The sequence below is a fragment of the Gambusia affinis genome, linkage group LG19 (genome assembly GCF_019740435.1).
Source record: "Gambusia affinis linkage group LG19, SWU_Gaff_1.0, whole genome shotgun sequence".
In the NCBI taxonomy this organism is placed as follows: domain Eukaryota; kingdom Metazoa; phylum Chordata; class Actinopteri; order Cyprinodontiformes; family Poeciliidae; genus Gambusia; species Gambusia affinis.
This window is the reverse complement of record NC_057886.1, coordinates 11,685,406-11,705,904: the sequence shown is the minus strand read 5'-3', so window position 1 is coordinate 11,705,904 and position 20,499 is coordinate 11,685,406. Positions and strand designations below refer to the sequence as shown.

Here is a 20,499-nt window from a genome sequence, read left to right as displayed (position 1 = left end):
GCCAATCAAAATCAGGGCTTATGTCAGTTCATCCAATAGGATTTATGAGTGGGCGGGGCTTACCCGTGCATCAGCCTCTGGGCCTCAGCCTCCGTCATTTCCAAAGCGGATCGTTTGTTGTCAAAATGGAGTTTCTACTTGGAAATCCTTACAGCACGCCTGTGGGCCAGTGTATAGGTAGGTGAAGTTGCGAAGGTGTTTATTAAAGATGTGTTGTTTTGTTGATACATCGAGATATTTGTAATTCACTCTTACGTTGGTGGGAATAGAGCGAGCTTTGCTGGCATCTTTCTAGCCAACGTCATCCCCTCGGAATGAGCTCTCAGCTAACGTTAGCCAGAACATCTGAGTAACTTCTCTTTACTGTCTTTTCTCGTTCTGGTAAATCCCCCTTTATCTGTGAGAGCAGGGACTTGTAAGTTCTAAGAAAAAATATATCACTGAGATTTCGTGACAAGTGATGATATTTGACTGTTGGATGGCTTGCCGAGATTTACCAGACTGTTTGGTCACTGTCGTTTTTAATGTAAATCACCCAGACCGTCTAATAACGTGGTACTTATTGCAGGGCTGAAGCAGAGAAGGAAGCAGTTTGGTGTACCACACCCCATGTTGGTGTAGTATTAAATTACACACGATCTAGGCCAGTTAATTGTTTTGATTGATCATAAAAAACATGTAGCAAGATAAAACAGGTGCAAATCAGTATATTCGCTTATTTATTTCACTAATGTGATTACAATGGTGGAACTAATGTGATTTTTATTTTCTATACGTGGAGTATATTTCAAGCATTTATTTCTGGTAAGAGTGATGAAGATGGTTTGTAAGAAATCAAAACCCTACTTTAAGTTTCTTTAAAAATAACAATAGTACACCAAACAAATATTAAATGATTTGCAATACAGAAACTTTGAGCAAATGAAAAGTTTGTCCCGTACAAATCAGACTCCTGATACTCAGATGACCTGAAATTGTCAGGTGTGCCATCAATGGACGAGAAGCTGAGTAAACAAAAGCAAAGGAGATAATTGTAGATTTCAAAAGAAACTTGCAGAAGACAAATCCTATTTCCATCTTGGGAAAAGAGATGGAAGTGGTTGAGAAATATAAATGCGCAACAGTAAAGCCATCTATAAAAAGAGACAGAGCCGACTGTAATCTTGAGGAAGCTTAGGTCCGTCAGTGTTTGCATTGAGATGCTGCACATCTTCTATCGGTCTGTTTGTGGAGAGTGTAATCTCTTCTGCCATCAGCATCAGAGCCAGGGACTTGCAGGGCTGAACAACCCGATGAAGAACTACTGGAGATTATGGTGCAAAGAAAGATTATTTCTAAAATTAAGAAAAGTACAGACAACCCTGCGCATCCTCTTCACAGAGTCTTCAGAGGCTTTGTTAGAACTGCTGTCATACAGACTGCTACAGGAGATCCTTCCTGCCCACAGCCATCAGTAAATACAATAACTCTTTAAAGAGCCTTGGATGGTATAAGTTACAACAACATAAAATTTTCCTTTTGTATCAATCATGTACTCTTCAATTAGAATTTTTAAATCTAATCCAATGTACTCCTCTGTATATGCACACAATACTTGATCAGCGCTCCTATTACATAAATTTTTACCATAAATATAATACATTGCATTTGGATTTTGTGTCATCGACTTACACAAAAAAATCTCCACACACAATTTTTTTTTTTTTTTTACACAAAAAATGTTATGCCATATTTAGCGCTTTTAGTCGATACTTTGTTGCATCACAAAATATTTTTTGCTAGAAAGAGCAAACTCGGATTTCATGACGAGGATACATGATCATTAAATTTGAAGTATTTCCACAGACGCTGTAGTGTCAAGACAGCTCAGGTTGTTTAAGCTTCAGCTGGTGTGCATTGTTGGATTGTGTGTTTTGCAACACTTCCTGTTGACAACACTCCGTAGATTCTCTATGATGTTTAGGTTAGGCCAGATTTCTGGCCATTCTAGCATAACAACAGTCATTAAAGCAGGTGTTTTTTTTATTTAATCAAATGTGCTCCTCGTCTTTATGTAATATTTAAGAATTTTAAATGTTTTTTCATTAGTCCTAAACTCTTATTTCTTGAGACTGAAAACTTGGAAAACTGATGTAAGTACAACTATAAAACAAGTTTCCCTTTTTGAATTATATTGCTTAACCTTTTAATCACTTAATAATTTATTGAAATGCATGTATATACTCATATCTGTAATCTTAATGCAAAAGTTTAAGTTCTGAATGCAGAGTTTCAATGATTTGATTTTAGATTGTAGATTTGTGCTGTTTAAAATTATACTTTTATTAGTAGTGCCAACTTTGCATTGACTAACTTCATGACACCGTTTTAAAAAATAGGGAATTTGATATGATCATTTTCCAAGTCTTGAAAAATATGGAAAAAAAAGAATATTCCTTATTTCATTGTTTAAAAGTTGCAGTTCAGAATATCTTCTGTTTTCTTTCTATATAGATTGTGTACTTTAATGTCAGTTTGCCATATATAAGTTCAGGTTTTTGTCAAAATCACTACTTTAGTTGCTAGAAGAAGACAGAGATAAACATCCACACTCAATGTATATAAAAAAAAGAAACTGTTGTGTTCTGTTTGAGTGCCGAATAAAGCATTGCCACTCCTTTTTTTTTTTTTTTTTTACAAGCAAAATCAAATATCATATACGTTGTGGAACTATGTTACATATCCAACATTTAAATTACTAAAACAGTCCGACAAATTTGGAGCTTTATAGAACTGAGACATTTGAGAAGCTGTATTTAAAAAAAAAAAAACTAGCATTGGGCAATTGGTTATTTGTGGTACTCTTATCAGCAACAAAATTTAAGCATACAAAACAGCTTAAAATGTTTTGCACAATTTTCTTTTTACTCATTGTTTGGCAATTTAACGAATGTAGATAAAAAAGGTCGATCACTATCTCCTGTGTTTTACAGTGGAGTCGTCCCTCTGCTTCGTGCAGTAGTTCACATTGTGTTGCACATCTTGAGTTTCACCACTTCACAGAGCTGTCTGCATCCTCAGGCAGACAGCAGATGGGTTGCTGCACCCTGTGGGGCTCTGACCAAGTAATTGTGATCCGTACCCTGCAGGGGACGGGGAACCGATCATCTTACTTGGCCCAAAGATGGTATTAGACGACAGATGCATGTCGGGTCCTTTTTTTAAAAAAATTTTTATTTTATATTTTTTAATAAAACAGTTGTTCAGTTGTCTCTGAACACCTGGTATCAGAGATTTAATATTGCTGGCTAGGGCAGCTGAGATGCAACATTTGAACAAAATGACAAGCAATTATGTGGACAAGGCAAGCAGTTGTAAGGAGAGATGGGCTGGAGAGGAACTTTGCAGCTTTGTTGGCGAGTACGTGGTACAGCTCGTCACTGTCAGAGACACGTGATCAGCTGGCTTCAGTTTTGCTATCAGTTACTAAGACCTGTGGGGGCTGGGAGGGTTTTGACACTAAACCAATGCGCTTTATTTTATTACCAAAGCTGCACTTGTTTAATGCCATTGCGACTCTTCTCTCCTGTTTGTTCTTCCTCTTCGTTCCTTCTCAGCCTCTCGTGCTCTGTCCCGCCCTGACTCCACAATCTGATTGAGGAGCTTAAAGGAAGAGTGTTGTGGTTAATTCCTCCAAACTCAACTTCTAGATGCTCTTAAGACGCAGAAGTCGGGCGCAGCATTAGGTGTCGCTTTGGTTTAATGTTTTCTACATGACTCCATCTTTTTTTGCAGATGCGATCAACGACTTGCTGTCGGCCAATAAAAAGGCTGGGAGACAACACAGAATGCAAGCCAACTTTTAAAAAAACGAAACAAAGACAAGGCTTATTTCTAATTGGAATAAATTATAGCCTAACTAATTACAATAAATAGTAACTAGTAGTAGGTCAGGCAGCTTGCTAAGAGTCTGAACAGAAAAAGAAAAGAGGAGAGGAACAACAATACCCTAAGTTTCAGCTCATCGCATTGTTCTCCTCATCATTCCCTACCTCTATCCAAAATGCTTTTAAAAAAGAAGAGTAAATGTGTGTGTGTGTGTGTGTGTGTGTGTGTGTTGACTACTCATTTCAAAGGCAACTGCTTGAAAGTATTCAAAGCCGGTGTGCAGTTTGTGAAAGTTAAACAGGACAGAAGGAGGTCATTTCTAGTAAGGACGGATAACAAATGATGTTTACAGATGGCCTCTGAAAGAGGAACCTCAGAGCAATATAACTAAAGTGTTTTTTTTGTTTGTTTTTTTCACTTTGGTGCCTCTTTCATTGTAATGTCTGTGTTTGGCTAATCTGTAACAGAGCCAACAAGCAAATAGACTCCAACAGCTTGTTTTCATTATTTTCTGCTAAATGTAATTCTATCTCTTTATGTAGCTGGTTTTAAATGACAATGTGTTCTACAAATGTAGTTGTTGGTTCATTAGTTGTGCACAAAATTAACACAAAACTTTGGTCAGGCACTCACATTCTTCCTGACCAGAAAGGATATTGTTTTGTTGTGAACATTCGCATAACATTTCAACCCAGGCATTAACAACCACTCTACTTGACCGCATTGACAAGGGCTCTGTGCTTTAATGTTTAACAATTAAATACATAAAAATAACACTAGATTTTTGCAGCAACTTCTCATCTTATGTGGTATGAACTACTTCCTGTAGCTTGATTTGCTCTTAACTGGTTACTGGATTGGTTACAAAGTGTGACATTTGGACATGAACAATCAGGATTTTACTGATCAGCACCTTTGAGGTCTTACTGGTTTTTTTGTTGTTTTTTTTTCAGATACGAGAATTATACCTTTTTTTTTTTTATAAGCCCTGATCCCAAATTCTATTTTCCTGTTAATTAAATGGTGCCAAGTATGATTCAGTAGGAAGAGCTGTTGTGAATGTGTCCCTGAGAAAGCACTTAATCCCAAATTGCCTACTTATCTCTATATCTGTGTATTAATGTGTATGCTTGTGAGTGCAGCTAGGTGAAAAGTGCCTTGAGATTAGTGTATTTGTAGATAGTAATTACTTTCAGTCAAAGGATTTAAACTATCACTGTTTCTGTTAAGAATGCTTTGAACCATAATTTCAGTAAGCGCCTTGTCAAATTTAGGGACATAAGCAGAAATGATGCATAAATGAACATATTTTTGTAATTCCTATGTAAGGTGTTGGATTTAACAGTGCAACATCTGCCTCAGAACATGGAGCAGATTTTTTTCCCCTGAAATATACGAGTCCTCAAGAGAAAAAACGTTACTGAATCAACGGGTGCGACCTCAGAGATGCTGGAAATCAATGTCCGTGCATTTTTAGAATTCATATTTGCTTTTAAGGCATCATATTTCTGTTGAAATGATGGCTTGATTCAAAAAATTCAATCAAAGACACTTTGAAAGGAAAAATGTTCTGCTGATTGCTTTGAGTTAAACAGGGAAGCAAAAGATTCTCCTGACTGTCAACAAGTTTGCTCCCAAACGCGCCTGTTCCCCCCCCCCACCTCCCAAGTACATCATTCTGTGTTGTGTTAACAGATTTGCAAAAAGTGCTTTAATGCATTTAATAAATAAAAACAATCTGTAGTTTCTTGTTTGTTTGACCTGCTGATTGTTGGTTAAAGCACATTTGGCTAACTGGTTGACTGCTGTTGCTGATCTTTAGGTTGTAAACTTAAGGGAACCATAACACTTACTATATTGGTTAATAAAGTACTATATTGTAATATAAAATACATATTTTTTATATGGTTTCATTTTTCATGTATGCAGAAAGTCACTAGAAGTCTGGTTGACGTCTCTGTGTTCTTCCTCCAGAGAGAGCCACAGACGGAGGCCTACAGAGTGAGGACTGGACTCTGAACATGGAGATCTGTGACATCATAAACGAGACAGACGAGGGGTGAGCAACTTTTGTTCATTAATGGTATTATTATTGGTCTCGGATTCTTATCGCTCTGTGGTCCAAAAACAGTGAAACTCTCAGGGCAGCTTGTGACTGAGCTTTCGCCGTCTTATCGAAGGACGGATGGACGGACGGACGGGTGGAGCGAATGACTGAAGCGAATAATGCACTGCCTACTGTTGTTTTGCCAGAAGTCGGCACAGCAGACAAAAACCCCTTTTGTTTGTTGTTTTCCTGTGTCACTGACAGAATGAATGAAGGATTTCAGATCCTCAGCCGGGCCCGGTTTGCAGCGAAGCATGAGGCTGGCAGATTTCGCAGATCGGTTCCAGTGCAGACTCTCTCTCTTTCTCTCTCTCCTTCTCGTTTCGCCACTCTCACTGCCAGCTTTCAACAAAAGCAGATCTGGAGAGGAAAAAAAAAAGAACATTTTGTCTTTTTCAACAAAAAAAACAACCAAAACCTGAAGTTCGGGAGATTCTGAATATGTTTTGAGTAACCTTTGTAAGCTGTCATCCTAACACATGCTGTGTGTGCCTTTTGCACACAAAGCTTTTTTCCAAAGTGTGACAGCAGATGGTGTGCACTTGAACAAGATAAAACCAAACAGATCCAATGCCCAATAACAAAAGAATCTGAAACATGTCCTCCGATTGCACTCGTGTGCTTCGTGAACAAAAAAATCAAATCAAATTTTGACAGTATTTTTTTTGTCTACATCCATCTCTATCAGTTTCAGCAGCCTTGCTAAGTACCTGTTATGCGCTTATGAATGAGCTCATAAGAGCTTATTATGCCCCATCTTCATTGAAGGGATGGGTAGTATTAGGCAGGAAGCCAGCCTGAGCTCTTTATGCCTGGGTAGCTTTGATCTTGCCTTTTGGGAGAGGCTTTCTGTCGTCATTTAGAAGGGGGAAAAAAAAGAGACAGGCAGATGGTGTGACAGTTCTTCTCAGCCTCACTCAAATAGTTTCACTCGCAGGCAGACCGGCATCTGTTATCGCGACCCCAAAAACACTCCATTCCAGCGAAGTCCGTGGTGTTCTGCTCGCTCGCAGCGGGGGCAACTCAATGCTGTTCTTCCTTCCAGGCCAAAAGACGCCATGCGGGCCCTGAAGAAGAGACTGAGCGGCAACAAGAACTACAGAGAGGTCATGCTGGCGCTAACGGTAGGTTGCTCATACGTTCAGCTGGATGTGAAGGCCTATGTGGCGATTCCGCGGAGATGGCATCGAGCTTTGTGCAAAGAAAGCTCAGATGCACTTAAATGTGTTGCAGAAAAACCTGAATGAACACAAACACATTTGAATGAAAAACATGAGACAATGAGTTAGTCAATTAGTTTTCCTCTTCAGTTAATAGACTGTAGAAATGTGTCTTCCTACTCTTCCTGTGGTATGCAGGAAGTTCAGCAATAGGTGAACTTTCCAAACTTTTTGCCTGGAAAGGTTTTTAATGTACTATTTTCAACATCTAAGTATGAAAAAAGATTGCATTCACAATCTCAAATGTTGTCCTTCCTGTTGTCTTTTCATTATTTATTACATGTGTTTTCACTTCCATTCTTAAAGGATTTGTTTGGCTCCAGTGACCTTTATTTGATAGTGTATTAACAAGAAAGCATGTCTGTTGTGTCATACAACCTCCATCCTTTTATCCGTTCCTTTTTTCTTTTTTGTGTTCTTTCTTACTTGTATCCTTCCTTACATTGATCCTTCTTTGTTTTCCTCCACTTTTTTCTTTGTGTCCTCTTTTCCCTTCTATTCCTTCTGTGCCTCATATAAAAGCCTCTAGAAGACTTTGGATGTCTGTTAAAAATACAGACAGTTACCATTTATGCCAAACAGCAGAACACCGAGCTTCTGCCAATCCAAACTTGTTGCTTGTGCAAATTCCTCAACTTCCTCCTCTGTTTCTCGGTTTGTAACCTCTCTCTGCTTGACCGTTTTGCTTTCTGCAGGTGTTGGAGACGTGTGTAAAGAACTGCGGCCACAGGTTTCACATCCACGTGGCCCACAGAGATTTCATTGACGGCGTCCTGGTCAAAATCATCTCCCCCAAAGCCAATCCTCCCACTATAGTGCAAGACAAAGTTCTGTCCCTCATACAAGTAATGGAGCTTTCTCTCATTTTTGTCCTGTGTGTTGTAACTGTTTCTATGATGTTATAAGTGCCTTGTTATTTTTTTTTCTGCGTAAAGCTGCCCTAATCAGCGGTTCTGTGATACATAACGAACATTGCTTTGCCAAAAGTTTCATAGAATTTTTCACATTTTGTTTTGCCCGACCTTTGCAAGATAGCTCAAGCTCATTCAGATTTTAAGAAGAGGTTCTGTGAACCTTGGCCTCTGGCTTTATGTTCAGGGTTGTTGTCCTGCAGAAAGGTGAACCTTGGCTTCAGCCTCACATCTTTTGCAACCTCTAACAAGTTGTTTTCCAGAACTACTCTATATTTTGTTCTGTCTTTTGAAGAAAATTGGCAAATTTTTAAAATAAGTATATATATATATATATATTTTTTTAATGAAGACTCTGCATCTTTGTCTTCCACTTTTCAATTATGTCCTACTTTGTATTGATCTGTTGCTTAAAATTCAAAGCTAATTGAAATGTGTGGTTGCACCACAACAAACTGTTGAAAAGTTCAAGATTAGTTTTGCAAGCTACTGCAGGTCAGGTGAGTCCCATATGCCCCACTTGTAAGATATTTCTAGTGTTGCTTTTTTACTACATGAGGTCACTTCAGCCAACAGATGGCGACTGTTTACTTATTTATCAGTGTTTGCAGAAGGAATGTTTACACAGTTAAATATTTATCGAGGAAGTTGCTTTATTCACTCACCTTCATTTTCAGTGGAAAAAAAAAGCTAGATATTTGCCTCATTCATTTATTTTTCCTAACAGTCTTGGGCTGATGCCTTCAGGAGCAGTCCTGATCTGACTGGTGTGGTCCACATTTATGAGGAGCTGAAGAGGAAAGGCGTTGAGTTTCCAATGGCCGACCTGGATGCTTTGTCTCCCATCCACACGCCACAGAGGGCAAGAATAAAAACTCTTTCTGCATGTTAGTTAGCAGAGGACTTTTGCTCAGTTTTTCCTCTCGAATCGCAGGGCACACCTGAAGTGGACCCAGCGATGATGAAGTACCTGGCTCCTAACGCGTCGGCTGCTGGTAATCCGAAACCCATTCAGCCCACTCCCACCGCCACGCAGCCCTCCAACATCCCCAGCCCGGTCACTGCCTCCCCTGAACAGGTGATGACCCACAGCTCCATTTTTGGCCACGGATTTGTAATTATGCAATGAATAAAATGCGATTTGAAGACGTCGTCAGCAGAAACGGACTGGAAGCCCTTTATGGAGTTGTTGTGCTTTCAGATCGCCCGGCTGCGAAGTGAGATGGACATCGTGAGAGGAAACATCAAAGTCATGTCAGAGATGCTTACAGAGCTGGTCCCCGGCCAGGAAGACGCTTCTGACCTAGAACTGCTCCAGGTAACATTTGAACTGTATCCTCAGATACTTCAAACTCTACTAATATTCACATGTGGACAGTCTTATAATCTCAAAAACACACATGAAGAATGAATTATTTACCCTAGCCATTGAGTTACCAGTTGGTAAGCTTCACTGGTTTGTGATCTTCGCTAAAACAAGATACATGTTAGCGCACCACGCGTTGAAAAAAGGCATTTAGTTCAGTTCATACCCCACAGATCAATTTCCTGGAAATGCTTTCAAGGAAAAACTCTCTCCTCTTTTGAAGCCAATGTTTTCTCCCAGCCCACATGGAAATAGACTTGATTAGCCAGTCAGAAACTGACCTTTGTGAAACTATGGCAACAAGTTGACAAGGAGAAATGCATTAAATGTCAACAACTTTGGGCTTCTGAGACAGAATCTGATAGCTTGAGCAGCTGCTAAGTGTTAGCAGTTTCTTTATCTAAGTCAGAATTGGGAGGTGTGTGTCACCACAACCTTTTTTGACCAAAAATGTTTTTCTGTTGTTGCATTCAAAATGTGTTGTTAGAGCACTAAGCGTCCACCAGGGGGTGCAGTGTGTCAAGTTTTCACATTAGCAGTTTAAAGAGGTGTGAGACTGAGGAATAGAGGTGAAATTCTCTCAACTGGCCATCAGCCAGTGTTACAGGGACCCGTGCAGAGTTTAATCTCCTCTGGCCAAATCCACTCAGGTATTCGTGTCAGCCCGACAGATCTGGCTTGCTGCTCACAAACTGCTGCCAGTTATAATCATCATGTTAATATCTTTTTGCTACAGAACCACACTGATTGAAGTCGAGCAAATATTCTCATCTCTGTTAAAAATATTTGTTTGTTAAACCTCGGCGCAGTTTCGTTTTCATCAAACATGATTTCTGTTTCTGGGTTGGTGGGTTTTTCTCTTTTTTTTTTTGCGCCGCACTGTGTGATCCTCACAGCTCTTTTGTTTTCTGTGTCCCTTCCCCGCGCGTGTCAATCTGTCGGCGTGTCCCTCCACCCAGGAGCTGAACAGAACGTGCCGCGCCATGCAGCAGAGAGTGGTTGAGCTGATAAGTCGTGTGTCCAACGAGGAAGTGACCGAGGAGCTGCTGCACGTCAACGATGACCTCAACAATATATTCCTTCGATATGAGAGGTGCCCTCATGCATAAATGTCACAAAACATGCTCTAATTATCAAACTCATTCTTCTGAAGCATTTGTTTGGCTTAATACTTTAGTCATATGGTGTTTGAATATGAACGTGACTTTCTGTTGCTCACAGGTATGAGAGATACAGATCGGGCAGGGCTGCACAAAACAACGGGGTAAGTGTCATCAAGAGAGACTGTGCTTGTGGTCAAGTCACTTTAAATCAATCAATCTGTGAACGAAAACTTAAATAAATTACAATTATAGTTGATCTGCAAAACAGTTGTCGGCTATTCCATTATCTAAAACATTGCATATTCACTCTTATTTATGTTTAAAGTTTCTGTTTTCCTGTTTGTCCTCTCAGATATTAGCGGAGCCGACAGAAGACAACCTCATAGACCTGGGCCCAAACTCCCCTGCTGTGGTTACACCCAGACTTATGTCCAGCCCTTCGTCCAGCTCCGCCCACAGAGCCACAGCCTCCCCTGCCCACAACCCTTCCACGGCCTCCGTGTCTACTGCACTCGCTAGTCTTGGTAGGGGCAAAGTTAGGATTAGTTTTCTAGAAGATCCAAAGAACAGGAGAACGTACCTGTTCGGAGGGCTTTTAATGAGCGTCAGTTCATATAATTTAGTCAGTATACCTAGAATCTTCTTCCTTTCATGTTTAGTTCCTGATTTAGGTTTGTTTAAGTGTGTTTTCATTCAGGACCTAATTATTTTTGTCAAAACCATCCAATCTTCCCTTCCTTGTCTCTTGTTCCAGATGTAGGTTCTGACAGTGTAAGCGGTACCCTCCCGTCTCTGTCGGGCCACAACAAGGATGACTTTGACATGTTTGCCCAAACCAGGAGCAGCTCACTGGCGGAGCAACGCAAAAAGTAAGTCTTAATATCAGAAAGGTCTTTATTTCGTGTTTAACAAATTCTTCCTTCCTTGTATTTTCTTGTGGACATTTCCATAGATGTCAAGTTGATACCAAGCGCCAATTATGCAGTTGTGGGTTGATCCCTCACTGTTCTCATTACCATCGTCCTCAAACCATGAAGCAGGATCTTTTACATGCTGCCTTAAGCTTCTTTGTTTCTTTGCCACACTTTCCCTCCCACTTTTGGGGTTTCTTTCCTCCATACACAATAATCGCACTAACACCAATTCCACAGAGGTTAGAGGTCCGATTGCCTGCACCAGAATTAATCTAATCTGGTTTTTGTTTATTTTTCTGTTTCTGAATTGCCAGTGTTAACTTTAGTTTTCATTGGTTTGGTGCACAGTGTAAAATATGAAGAACCCCATGCTCTGGGAGGCCTGGCCTCTGCTTTGGATGTGAGGCAACAAAACACAAGTGGGGTGAGTACATCAAAGCGTCCACTTTGTGTCAGATTTACCATGTATGGGGCGTGGAGGGGGGATATTTATATTAGAAGTCAAGATGTTTTTACAAATCTGTCAGATTTCTGGGTCTCTACAGTTTATAGTAGGTCATGCTGTATTTTTTTACAGTGTGTATTTTTTCGTATAATTATTTAACTGAAGCCGTTGGTTATATTTACAACATTAATTCCAGATGAACGCAAGTGGACAAGTTTGGATCGTGGAAGCAGATTAAACCAGTGACACGTTTTAGGTTACAGACATGTTCACTCTGGATGTTTTTATCTCTTAAAAGGATGGATTAAAAATGGATGATAGCAGTTGGTTTTCCCAAACACTTCAACTCAGGAGTCTGAAACTAGCTTCAAGATTTTCTGTTCTTCTTCTCAGCAAACGTTGGAATTTATGTGGAAGTTATCTCGTCGTGTGTTTCCAAACTCTGAGTAATTTTTGTCAAGGTTTATTTTTTTTCTTTCAGATATTTCACTTTTTATAAAATTCAAATTCTTTTTTCCCCACTTTGTTTTCCTAATTTCCATCTTTACGGAATGATACGTTTCTCTTTTTGTTCTCCTTTTAACGTTATTCTCTGTGAATGAAAGTCGTCTCTTGCACTTTTGACTTCTCCTGTGTCTTCTTCCTCTGGACTGTGTGCTTTGCTGTGGCGGGGCCTTTCTTCTCTTGTGTAAGGTCTTATTCTGTTGTTGATTCAGCTGAGGGTAAAAGGGGATGATAACCCAGCAGATCAGGAGCTGCCCATAGACAGCTGGCTTATTACCCAAGGAATGGTGAGGACTCTTATCCACAGTGTGTCCTCCTAGCCCTCCTGTCCTGTTTACCAGCATCTACGCTAGCATCTTCCATCATCTTCATCAGCTGCTGTTTTGCCTCGCCTCACCACTGTGGTTTAAAATCCTTAACCGATCCCAATAACAATGTTTAATCTACTTAAGCGTTCACTTTCGTTTTAAATGCAGATGTGTTCTAGTGGTGGGGGAAAATTAGGATGAAATGGAAAACAATGTCAAATGCAAAGTGACTAACTTTCTAAAATGTATTTTAAGTGGATAAGTTGAGAGAAAATATTAAATTTTTATGCATATGGTGTTTCTGCTTTAAAATCTGGAAAAATTATTCAAGATACAACTAATTTTGCCCACCTCTATTATACTGTTTTTTTTTTGACAGAGCACTAGACATTGTGTTCATTGTTGTCTGTGTTAAATTCTAACAATGCACCCAATGGTTCTTATCGGGCTTTTAAATGCTCCATCATCACTTAGCAGTCATGAACTAAAACAAAATGTGTGCACATAACTCACACAATAACCCCAATGCAGCAAAATCACACCAACGATTCAATTTCTTTTGCAAATGGTAAAGGTTTTCTGGTGCAAAACTGTCAACAATTTCAGGATTTAATCAGCTAAAAAGCAGAATTAGGAAAAATCCAAGAACGATCTAGTATAGAGCCGACCCAAGACATAAGAAGACTCGAAAGCTGCTTATAGGGCCCCAGGCCAACAGGGGGCAGTGAAGAGCCATTAAGTTCTCAAACAGTACATGTCAAATATGTCAAAAGTAAATGAGCCAACTTATTTTTGCAGTTGAGTACAATACATATTTTTATATAAAGAATAAAAACTTCTTAATTAATTGAAACTATCTGTTATTCTAACAATGAAAATATGACTTTAAAGAACTGACACTTTATAAAGAAAAAAAAAAACAACAACATGTACCATAATTTTATTTTTGTATTTAGTCACTTTGAAGTAGCCCAGGAACATGTCATCGGATAATGAGGTAGGGAATTTGCTAAAGTTGAGAAGGATGAGGGTGATGGCAAGGAAGATGGCAACCGCAAGGAGTTTGTGCTCATAGCCAAAAATAAATCATCAAAATACTTATGGAAACTTGCTAAAACAATTACAAAAATGGTTTTGATTCCTGTAATGCCACTGACTATTGAGAAAGATATACTCATAAATATAATACATATATTTTGTATGAATAATTTTGAGTCTAATGCTGCCTGTTAATTCGAGCACTATGCACTTGTATAGCGCTTTATCTAGTCCACTGGACTCCGAGATCCTTTACGCTACACTTGGCGTAAAGCGTCTTTCTCTCAGTACTTAACTCTAAAAAAAGTACTTTAATATGTAATATGCAAACAAAGTTGCTGGGAGGCAGTGGTCTCTACAGGCACGCTCCTAAATGAAATCCAGCTTTGGTCCCCGTTCAACCTTGGGCCGGCCCTGACATTGGAGTGTATTTGTAATAAAAGTGCAAGGACAAAGGGAATGGTCTATGTTAGGCTACACTGACCTGCCTCAAGGTCCTAAATAAAATCAAACAGGTTTTTAGTCTTCATGCTCTCTCTGGTATTTTGGAAAATAATTGAAAAGAAAGTTAATGATATGGCGCTGATTGCTGTGTTGTGGGGAGTTTTATAAGATCTTCCACATTTCGCTTGTAAATAACCTCAATGAAACAACTAACATAGATAATTGTAGCCATGTGAGTTTAATTCTTTTAGTTTAGTCTCACTTTATATACAAAATGTTGCATTTTCTCAACTTGTGTTAGGGACAGATGTGTTATTTTTCACTTCTCTGCAATTTTCCCTCCTCTCTTCTCATAGCTGCATGACTTTTTTTGTCCTTTGAAGGGCTTTTTTTTAATAGCCCTTCTGCCTCGAGTCGTGTTTTAATATACTCCTCCTTTGCATAAACTGTGCTCTCACAAAAAGAAAAAACTCCCCCGGGGTTTTGTACTGTAAAACAGGGCCTCAGAATAAGGCTTTTGTTACCTGTGATGATTTAATGAGATTGAGCTAAGAATGAAAAACTTTGATTTTGATAATATTTCATAAGATCTGAATAATTTTAAAGGGGTTTATGAGGCTAATTTTGCTCTTATGAATACAGAGTAGTTTTAAATGTTCCAGGTTTTCCAACTTTTGTAGCACAACAAGCTCCTCATTCAGACATAAATGAGCCAAAATGCCATCCCCTCTGACATGGCTTCCATAGTCACTCCACGCCATGCAGCCCCACTCAGGCTCCCTGCGCTCCGTGCCATGAGCATGCATGCTCCATACGACCGGCCCGTCTCCCCACTGTCCCCGTGCTCTCAGCTTTCCGCATCCAATCAATCTCTGAATCCCCGCTCAAGCGATTTGCTGATTAACTAATGATGTGGAATAAGGACTGCGGCTGTGCGACATCAGTCATCGGCTGTTCAGCTATGCAAGTGCAGTGAAATCAATGAGAGCCATATGCAAACTGGGAGATCCTGTTCTCACATGTAGGCTGGCTAATTAGCTGCTCATTATATCCAGAGAAACTGCTTTTGTCCCTTTTTTTTTTAATTATTTTTTTAGAGAATTTCACTTTTTCATTTTTGTTTATTTTTTTATCCTTTAAGTCTGTGAGGTGTTGGTGATTTTTCTTGTTATTTGTGCGTGTTGTGTCTCTGTTTTATGTTTTTTGGGGTTTGCTTGTCTCTTATTTTTGTGGCTTTGGTGCGACCCTGTGGTTCGTCCATGGCTTTGCTCTTTAGATCCCCGTATCGCAGTCCTCTGTCATGGATGATATAGAGGAGTGGCTCTGTGCTGACGTGGTGAGACTTTTTTTTATACATTGATTTTCTTTTTTTTCCCCCCTCTTTTCTTTTCCTCATCTCTCTTGTTTTCTTGGTAGCATATTTTACCCATCCATTTTATGTTACTAATCATATTTTCCTTTAACTTCATGTTATTTATTTATTTTTTCATTTTGAGCCTGTTTGTTCCACAAATGTTGGACCTAACACTGTTTGGGTCTGTTCTACTAATTATGTTGAGGATATAGAGGGGCTCAGTGAGGTTTTTTGGTGTGATGACTTTGCATGAATATGAGCCACTTGGTGTGAATTTTACGACTTGACTTGCGTGACCTCCTGGTGTTTCACAAAGGTTTGTGTCTTTATAACTGCATTAATTTTTTCTTTTGAATAGAAAGGAGATGCTGCTGAGGAGGGAGTGACCAGTGAAGGTACTTGAATGAATACATAAACATGCCACACTTTTCAGATTTCTATTTGTATAGAACAATTTTTAAAACCACGTATCGACATAGCATCCCAGTTAAACACCATATGTTTATGGTTGGGTTGTGACAGAATATGGAAAAGTTCAAGAAGGTTAAAGCAAAACTTTGTATTTCCCAATTGTCCAAACATTGGGCAAATTTGTAGGAACTGTCCTTCCACTAATATGTGTCAAAGGTGAATTGATTTTTTTTTTTCCTTACAGAGTTTGATAAATTCCTGGAGGAGCGAGCTAAGGCAGCGGACACTCTGCCGTCTCCCCCAGGAGCTAACCCTCCTCACCCCACTCGTCCCCCCACCAGCTCCCACAAGAAGTCTGAGCGGACGGAGGACGCCCTCTTTGCCTTGTAGACTGTTTGCAGCGAACATTAGCTTCTCCAGCGGGGAATCGGAAGGTCATCGCAAACAATTCCCCTCCAAAGCAGCTCTTCTAGTTCCGTTTTCTTGCAGACTGAATGGAAGTGGTGTGGCGAGTGAGCTCTACCTCCTTGCTCCTCCTACGCTTAAACCCATTGAGGTCAATGGTGTTTACTGCACACTCTGCCGTGTTGAGTTTTACTATGAATGGATGTATAGGTCTGTTATCGAGGGATGTAAAACTCACAGGCCTGCAGCTCCCTTGCAGCAGTCCCACCAAATGAAGACAACCTAACTCGTCTCATGTGCTGTAAGGATGTGGTATATTACTGCTAAGATGAATAGAAACTGCAGGCTCATGCATTGAATTTGTATGGAAGCATACAGTTAGAATATTGTTATTTTACTACATTCAGCTAATTGCTAATTGCATTTGTTTTCCTAATGGTTTAAGCTGTACAGTGTACTACAATGGTGGTTGTGGTTCATCGATTATGTCTTTAAATCAGCAAATATTCCATTTAAGAATCCTTTAAAGCAAAATTTAGTAATGTGGATAAAAACGCTGTGCTGCCCTGCTTGCCAATAGCAACTGCAAAACGAGAGGCTGATTTATTATTAAAAAGGAATATTCTGGCAAAAACACAATAAACCAAGTATTCACTGCATTCTTCTAACCAAAGGGAAATGTAATAGTAACGGCAACAAAAGGAAACTCGTTAACGCATTTCAAGTTGTCCATTGATTATTTTATAAATTCAGAAAAAATATATACACACATGAAGTGGGAAAAGCAACCAGCTACAAGCACCTTTTAGCCATTCCAAAGAATGTTAAGGCTTTAATGACCAACTAAGATTTTATTTATACACAGAGAATGTATAAAATGTTGGGGATAAACTGTGGAAATCGGTGCCTGTTTTGGTGATTGATTGAAAAACATGTTTTGTTTTTTTTAGTACTTCAAGTGATGGAACCATAAAATCACAAGCAAAGTGATATTAAAATAGGCCAGATTTTTTTATACTCTGTACAGAGCTTATAAATGGGACGGATGAATGTTTTTGACATAATTCTCACAATCTGAAGAAAACATGGGATTGGGTTAATATGTATCTTACTGTTAACTCTTCAAAATTTTAGGAAAAATAAACTTTTACATAAGAAAAATAAATAAATATGTAAATGTGATGACATACCTCTCTGGACATGTACAAAAAGCTCCAAATTTCCTTTCCTTTTTTTTTGACAAAATTAAAGTCCAGTATGAAATATTGAATTGAAATTGATCTATAATAAATGGGCAGATTTCTTTTCGTATATAACATGAACCATATGAACATATGTTGTCTCATTTTCTCATATTACGACACCGTCCAAGCGTCAACTTGCACAAGCAAAATATATGCTTTATATCATAACATCACTGCAAATATATATGATTGGGGTAAGGCTTTTAAATAATGGGCTCATTCTCATTTGTTCTCTGATGGGGGCAAGAGGGAAAGGTGGGACTGTACCTTTTTAGATGTCCCACATCGCTCATCATCAGTTTATGTGAGATTAGTTGCCTGTATCAAGACATGGAAAAAAGGGACAATTTTCTGTTTACTTTTGCTAGGGGTTAATGTCATTTTATAATAAAGTAAATCTAAATTAAAATGTTTGCCCATATTTTGGCTACAAATGCATGAAATCACAGTATGTATTTCAATTGAACATTTTCTATTTTAAAAGCAAACAAAATAACCACTTTTTACCTAATATTTCTGATAAGATCTAATTACCAAAACATGCATGGACAGTAAAGAGAATATACTTTTTTTAAATGAATTATGATATCTGCACTTTGATGCAAAAACTAGTATGTTTTTCTTTGTCTTTTGTGTTTGTAAAGTTAATATTTTTTTAGGGATGGGAAAGATTCTTAAAAATGACTTCACTTTGCACACTGCTTTTGTTTCTTCATCTCTCCAGTTTTTGTTTGGGTTCATACCAGGATATCAAGTTTAAGTCTGATAAAACAGCAATATTAGACATTCGCATAGAAAAACATCCGTTATTTTTCTGATCAGTATGAATAGTGTAGGCTTTAGAATTGCCTACATGACAACGTATTGAAACTAGAATGATGCAAGCTTTAAAAATGTGCATTCTCACTGATAGATCTCCATACATGTAATGCTATAAAATCTATAAACCTCAAAATACTCTCTTGATCTAATATTTAACATTTATTTAATATTTTATTATTATAGTTCATGTATCATTCACAACATTGTTAGATGCGGTGGGAGGCAGATGTTTATTCTAGCATGACATTTCTGCCTATGTTACAGATGTTTCCAACCACAGTTTAGCTTTGGTTTAGATGGAAAATATCAAGCCAACAAAAAAGAAGAAAATCCCCCCTATTTTAATTTTATTTAATTAGTGTCACAGTACCCGTTTTCCCTAATATAAACTGATGTAAATGCCTAATAAATAACTAGAATCAATAGTTTTCATCCGGAACCTTTGATTATGGGGAAACAACCATGATTTGTTATTTTCACAAAGTTACTAAAGTCTCAATATTTTATTGTCTCCATAGTCCTTGTAATATTCAAATGTAACTTGGTTCAAATGTAGTATTGATCTTTACTTGGTATTAATGCTGTATCATTACAACTGTTTTAATATGGTTGCCAGGTAACTGAGATATTAATTGTAGTCCTTTAGTTTTTTTGAAAACTCTTACTGTGCAGGTTGTTCAATGACAGATTCCAAGAAAGTCATCAGAGGTGATTTCAAATGAAACTTCTGCTATTTTCAGTATTTGTGTTTTACAAGTCTTTGGATAAGTAATGGTAACAGTGTTTTTGTTACTTTCTTTGAAGATTGCAAAAATGTTTCTCACAAATGTCTTAGCTGTTTATATTTGGATACAGTATGTCATTAACTGGATTATTAATACACAATGTGTGTACTCAAAGTTTGGACATCTCAGGTGTTCGACGTCTGTTTGGCTGTACCTTACTGTCTGCTGCCATTACTTACAATCAGATTTGTATTTGACTCTTTGCACGTGTGTGGCTGCCCAATAAAACACTAGCAATGTGTGACCTCTACCTCATTACTCTGTTTTCATTTCAGTTTTTTGTCTTGTGTGACAGTTTTCTACTCCTTGATACTGAATGCAGCCAAGCCTTAATCTTGCATCTTACTGGTCAAAAACTTTCACATGGGTGTGTGAAAGTTTGGTATTATTGGTTATGGATACGTTGTCCATTTAACTACTAGTCATGTAGGCAGCAACAAATTCTCTTCACATGATGCTGTGCAAAAAAACTGAATCAAACTTAATCTCTTTCGACTTGGTCTTAAAATCACTGGTTTATAAAGAGAAATTGTAAAAGGCCTCCAGAAAACCTTAGGGATACTGTTTAAGAACATTTTCAGACATTCCAGATACATCTTGTTCCCCAGAGGTACTATAAAAGATGTGCAGTACATTACTGGTTTATTTTGTTTACTAAATGATTTAATTAATGTGTGTACGTGTGTAGTGTAAAGATGGATCCCAAAGAGATATTAAATGTAGCTTATATTAATTAAAATTCTTCAAAGAGTTATTGTAAATAGTGATGGCTGTCAGCAGGAAAAATCTCTTGTAGCGGTCTGTATTACATCGTACTTGAAAAAGCTTCTGACTGAAGACACTCTGTTTTCCCAATGCTTTAAACATACATTTGACAGATTAAAGTTTCAGAGTAATTTTTTTCTGATTCTGATATTGAGATTGACAAAATAATACATAAAAAGAGTATCGGTTTAAAAAAAAGCCAAACTTATCTGTTATCCACTTTTCAACAAAACCAAAAATGTCTTAAAGTATATTTATACTCTCCAATGGAAGATTTTTTATTAACATTACAGTAATCAAACCTTTTTATTATTATTGCTGAATAACTTTTTACCTGTTTCCACTGATATTTTTAAAATTAATTTGGCATTGAGCTCTTTCTGAGTCTTGCCATCATCCAAATCTTCAACTCCATTCACAGATTCTCTGATTCAAGTTGGAACTAGCTTTGCACTTCCAAAATTTCTCATATTACTTCCAATCAGG

The 20,499-nt window shown here is 38.2% G+C and overlaps 1 protein-coding gene across 3 annotated transcripts; it reads left to right on the top strand.

Annotated features, from left to right (window-relative positions):
* Positions 1-64: 64 nt before the first annotated feature.
* On the top strand, positions 65-19,498 carry LOC122822482 (TOM1-like protein 2). Of its 3 annotated transcripts, XM_044101183.1 has the most exons (16): positions 65-177; positions 5,842-5,926; positions 7,020-7,098; positions 7,890-8,039; positions 8,833-8,967; positions 9,040-9,183; positions 9,307-9,423; positions 10,431-10,564; positions 10,693-10,735; positions 10,927-11,098; positions 11,329-11,443; positions 11,837-11,912; positions 12,650-12,724; positions 15,504-15,563; positions 15,940-15,976; positions 16,237-19,498. In XM_044101183.1, the coding sequence occupies exons 1-16, from the start codon at positions 126-128 to the stop codon at positions 16,380-16,382; spliced, it is 1,620 nt and encodes a 539-aa protein (XP_043957118.1). In that variant the 5' UTR covers positions 65-125; the 3' UTR covers positions 16,383-19,498. The 3 variants fall into 3 exon arrangements, with proteins under 3 accessions (XP_043957118.1, XP_043957119.1, XP_043957120.1); XM_044101184.1 differs by lacking the exon at positions 12,650-12,724; XM_044101185.1 differs by lacking the exons at positions 12,650-12,724; positions 15,504-15,563.
* Positions 19,499-20,499: the final 1,001 nt, after the last annotated feature.

Excerpts from the sequence above, each read along its gene's own strand:
- LOC122822482 (XM_044101183.1), top strand. The coding sequence starts at position 126 with ATGGAGTTTCTACTTGGAAATCCTTACAGCACGCCTGTGGGCCAGTGT. Across the intron at positions 178-5,841 it reads GCCTGTGGGCCAGTGTATAG|AGAGAGCCACAGACGGAGGC; the intron begins GTAGGTGAAGTT and ends TTCTTCCTCCAG. Across the intron at positions 11,444-11,836 it reads CTGGCGGAGCAACGCAAAAA|TGTAAAATATGAAGAACCCC; the intron begins GTAAGTCTTAAT and ends TTTGGTGCACAG.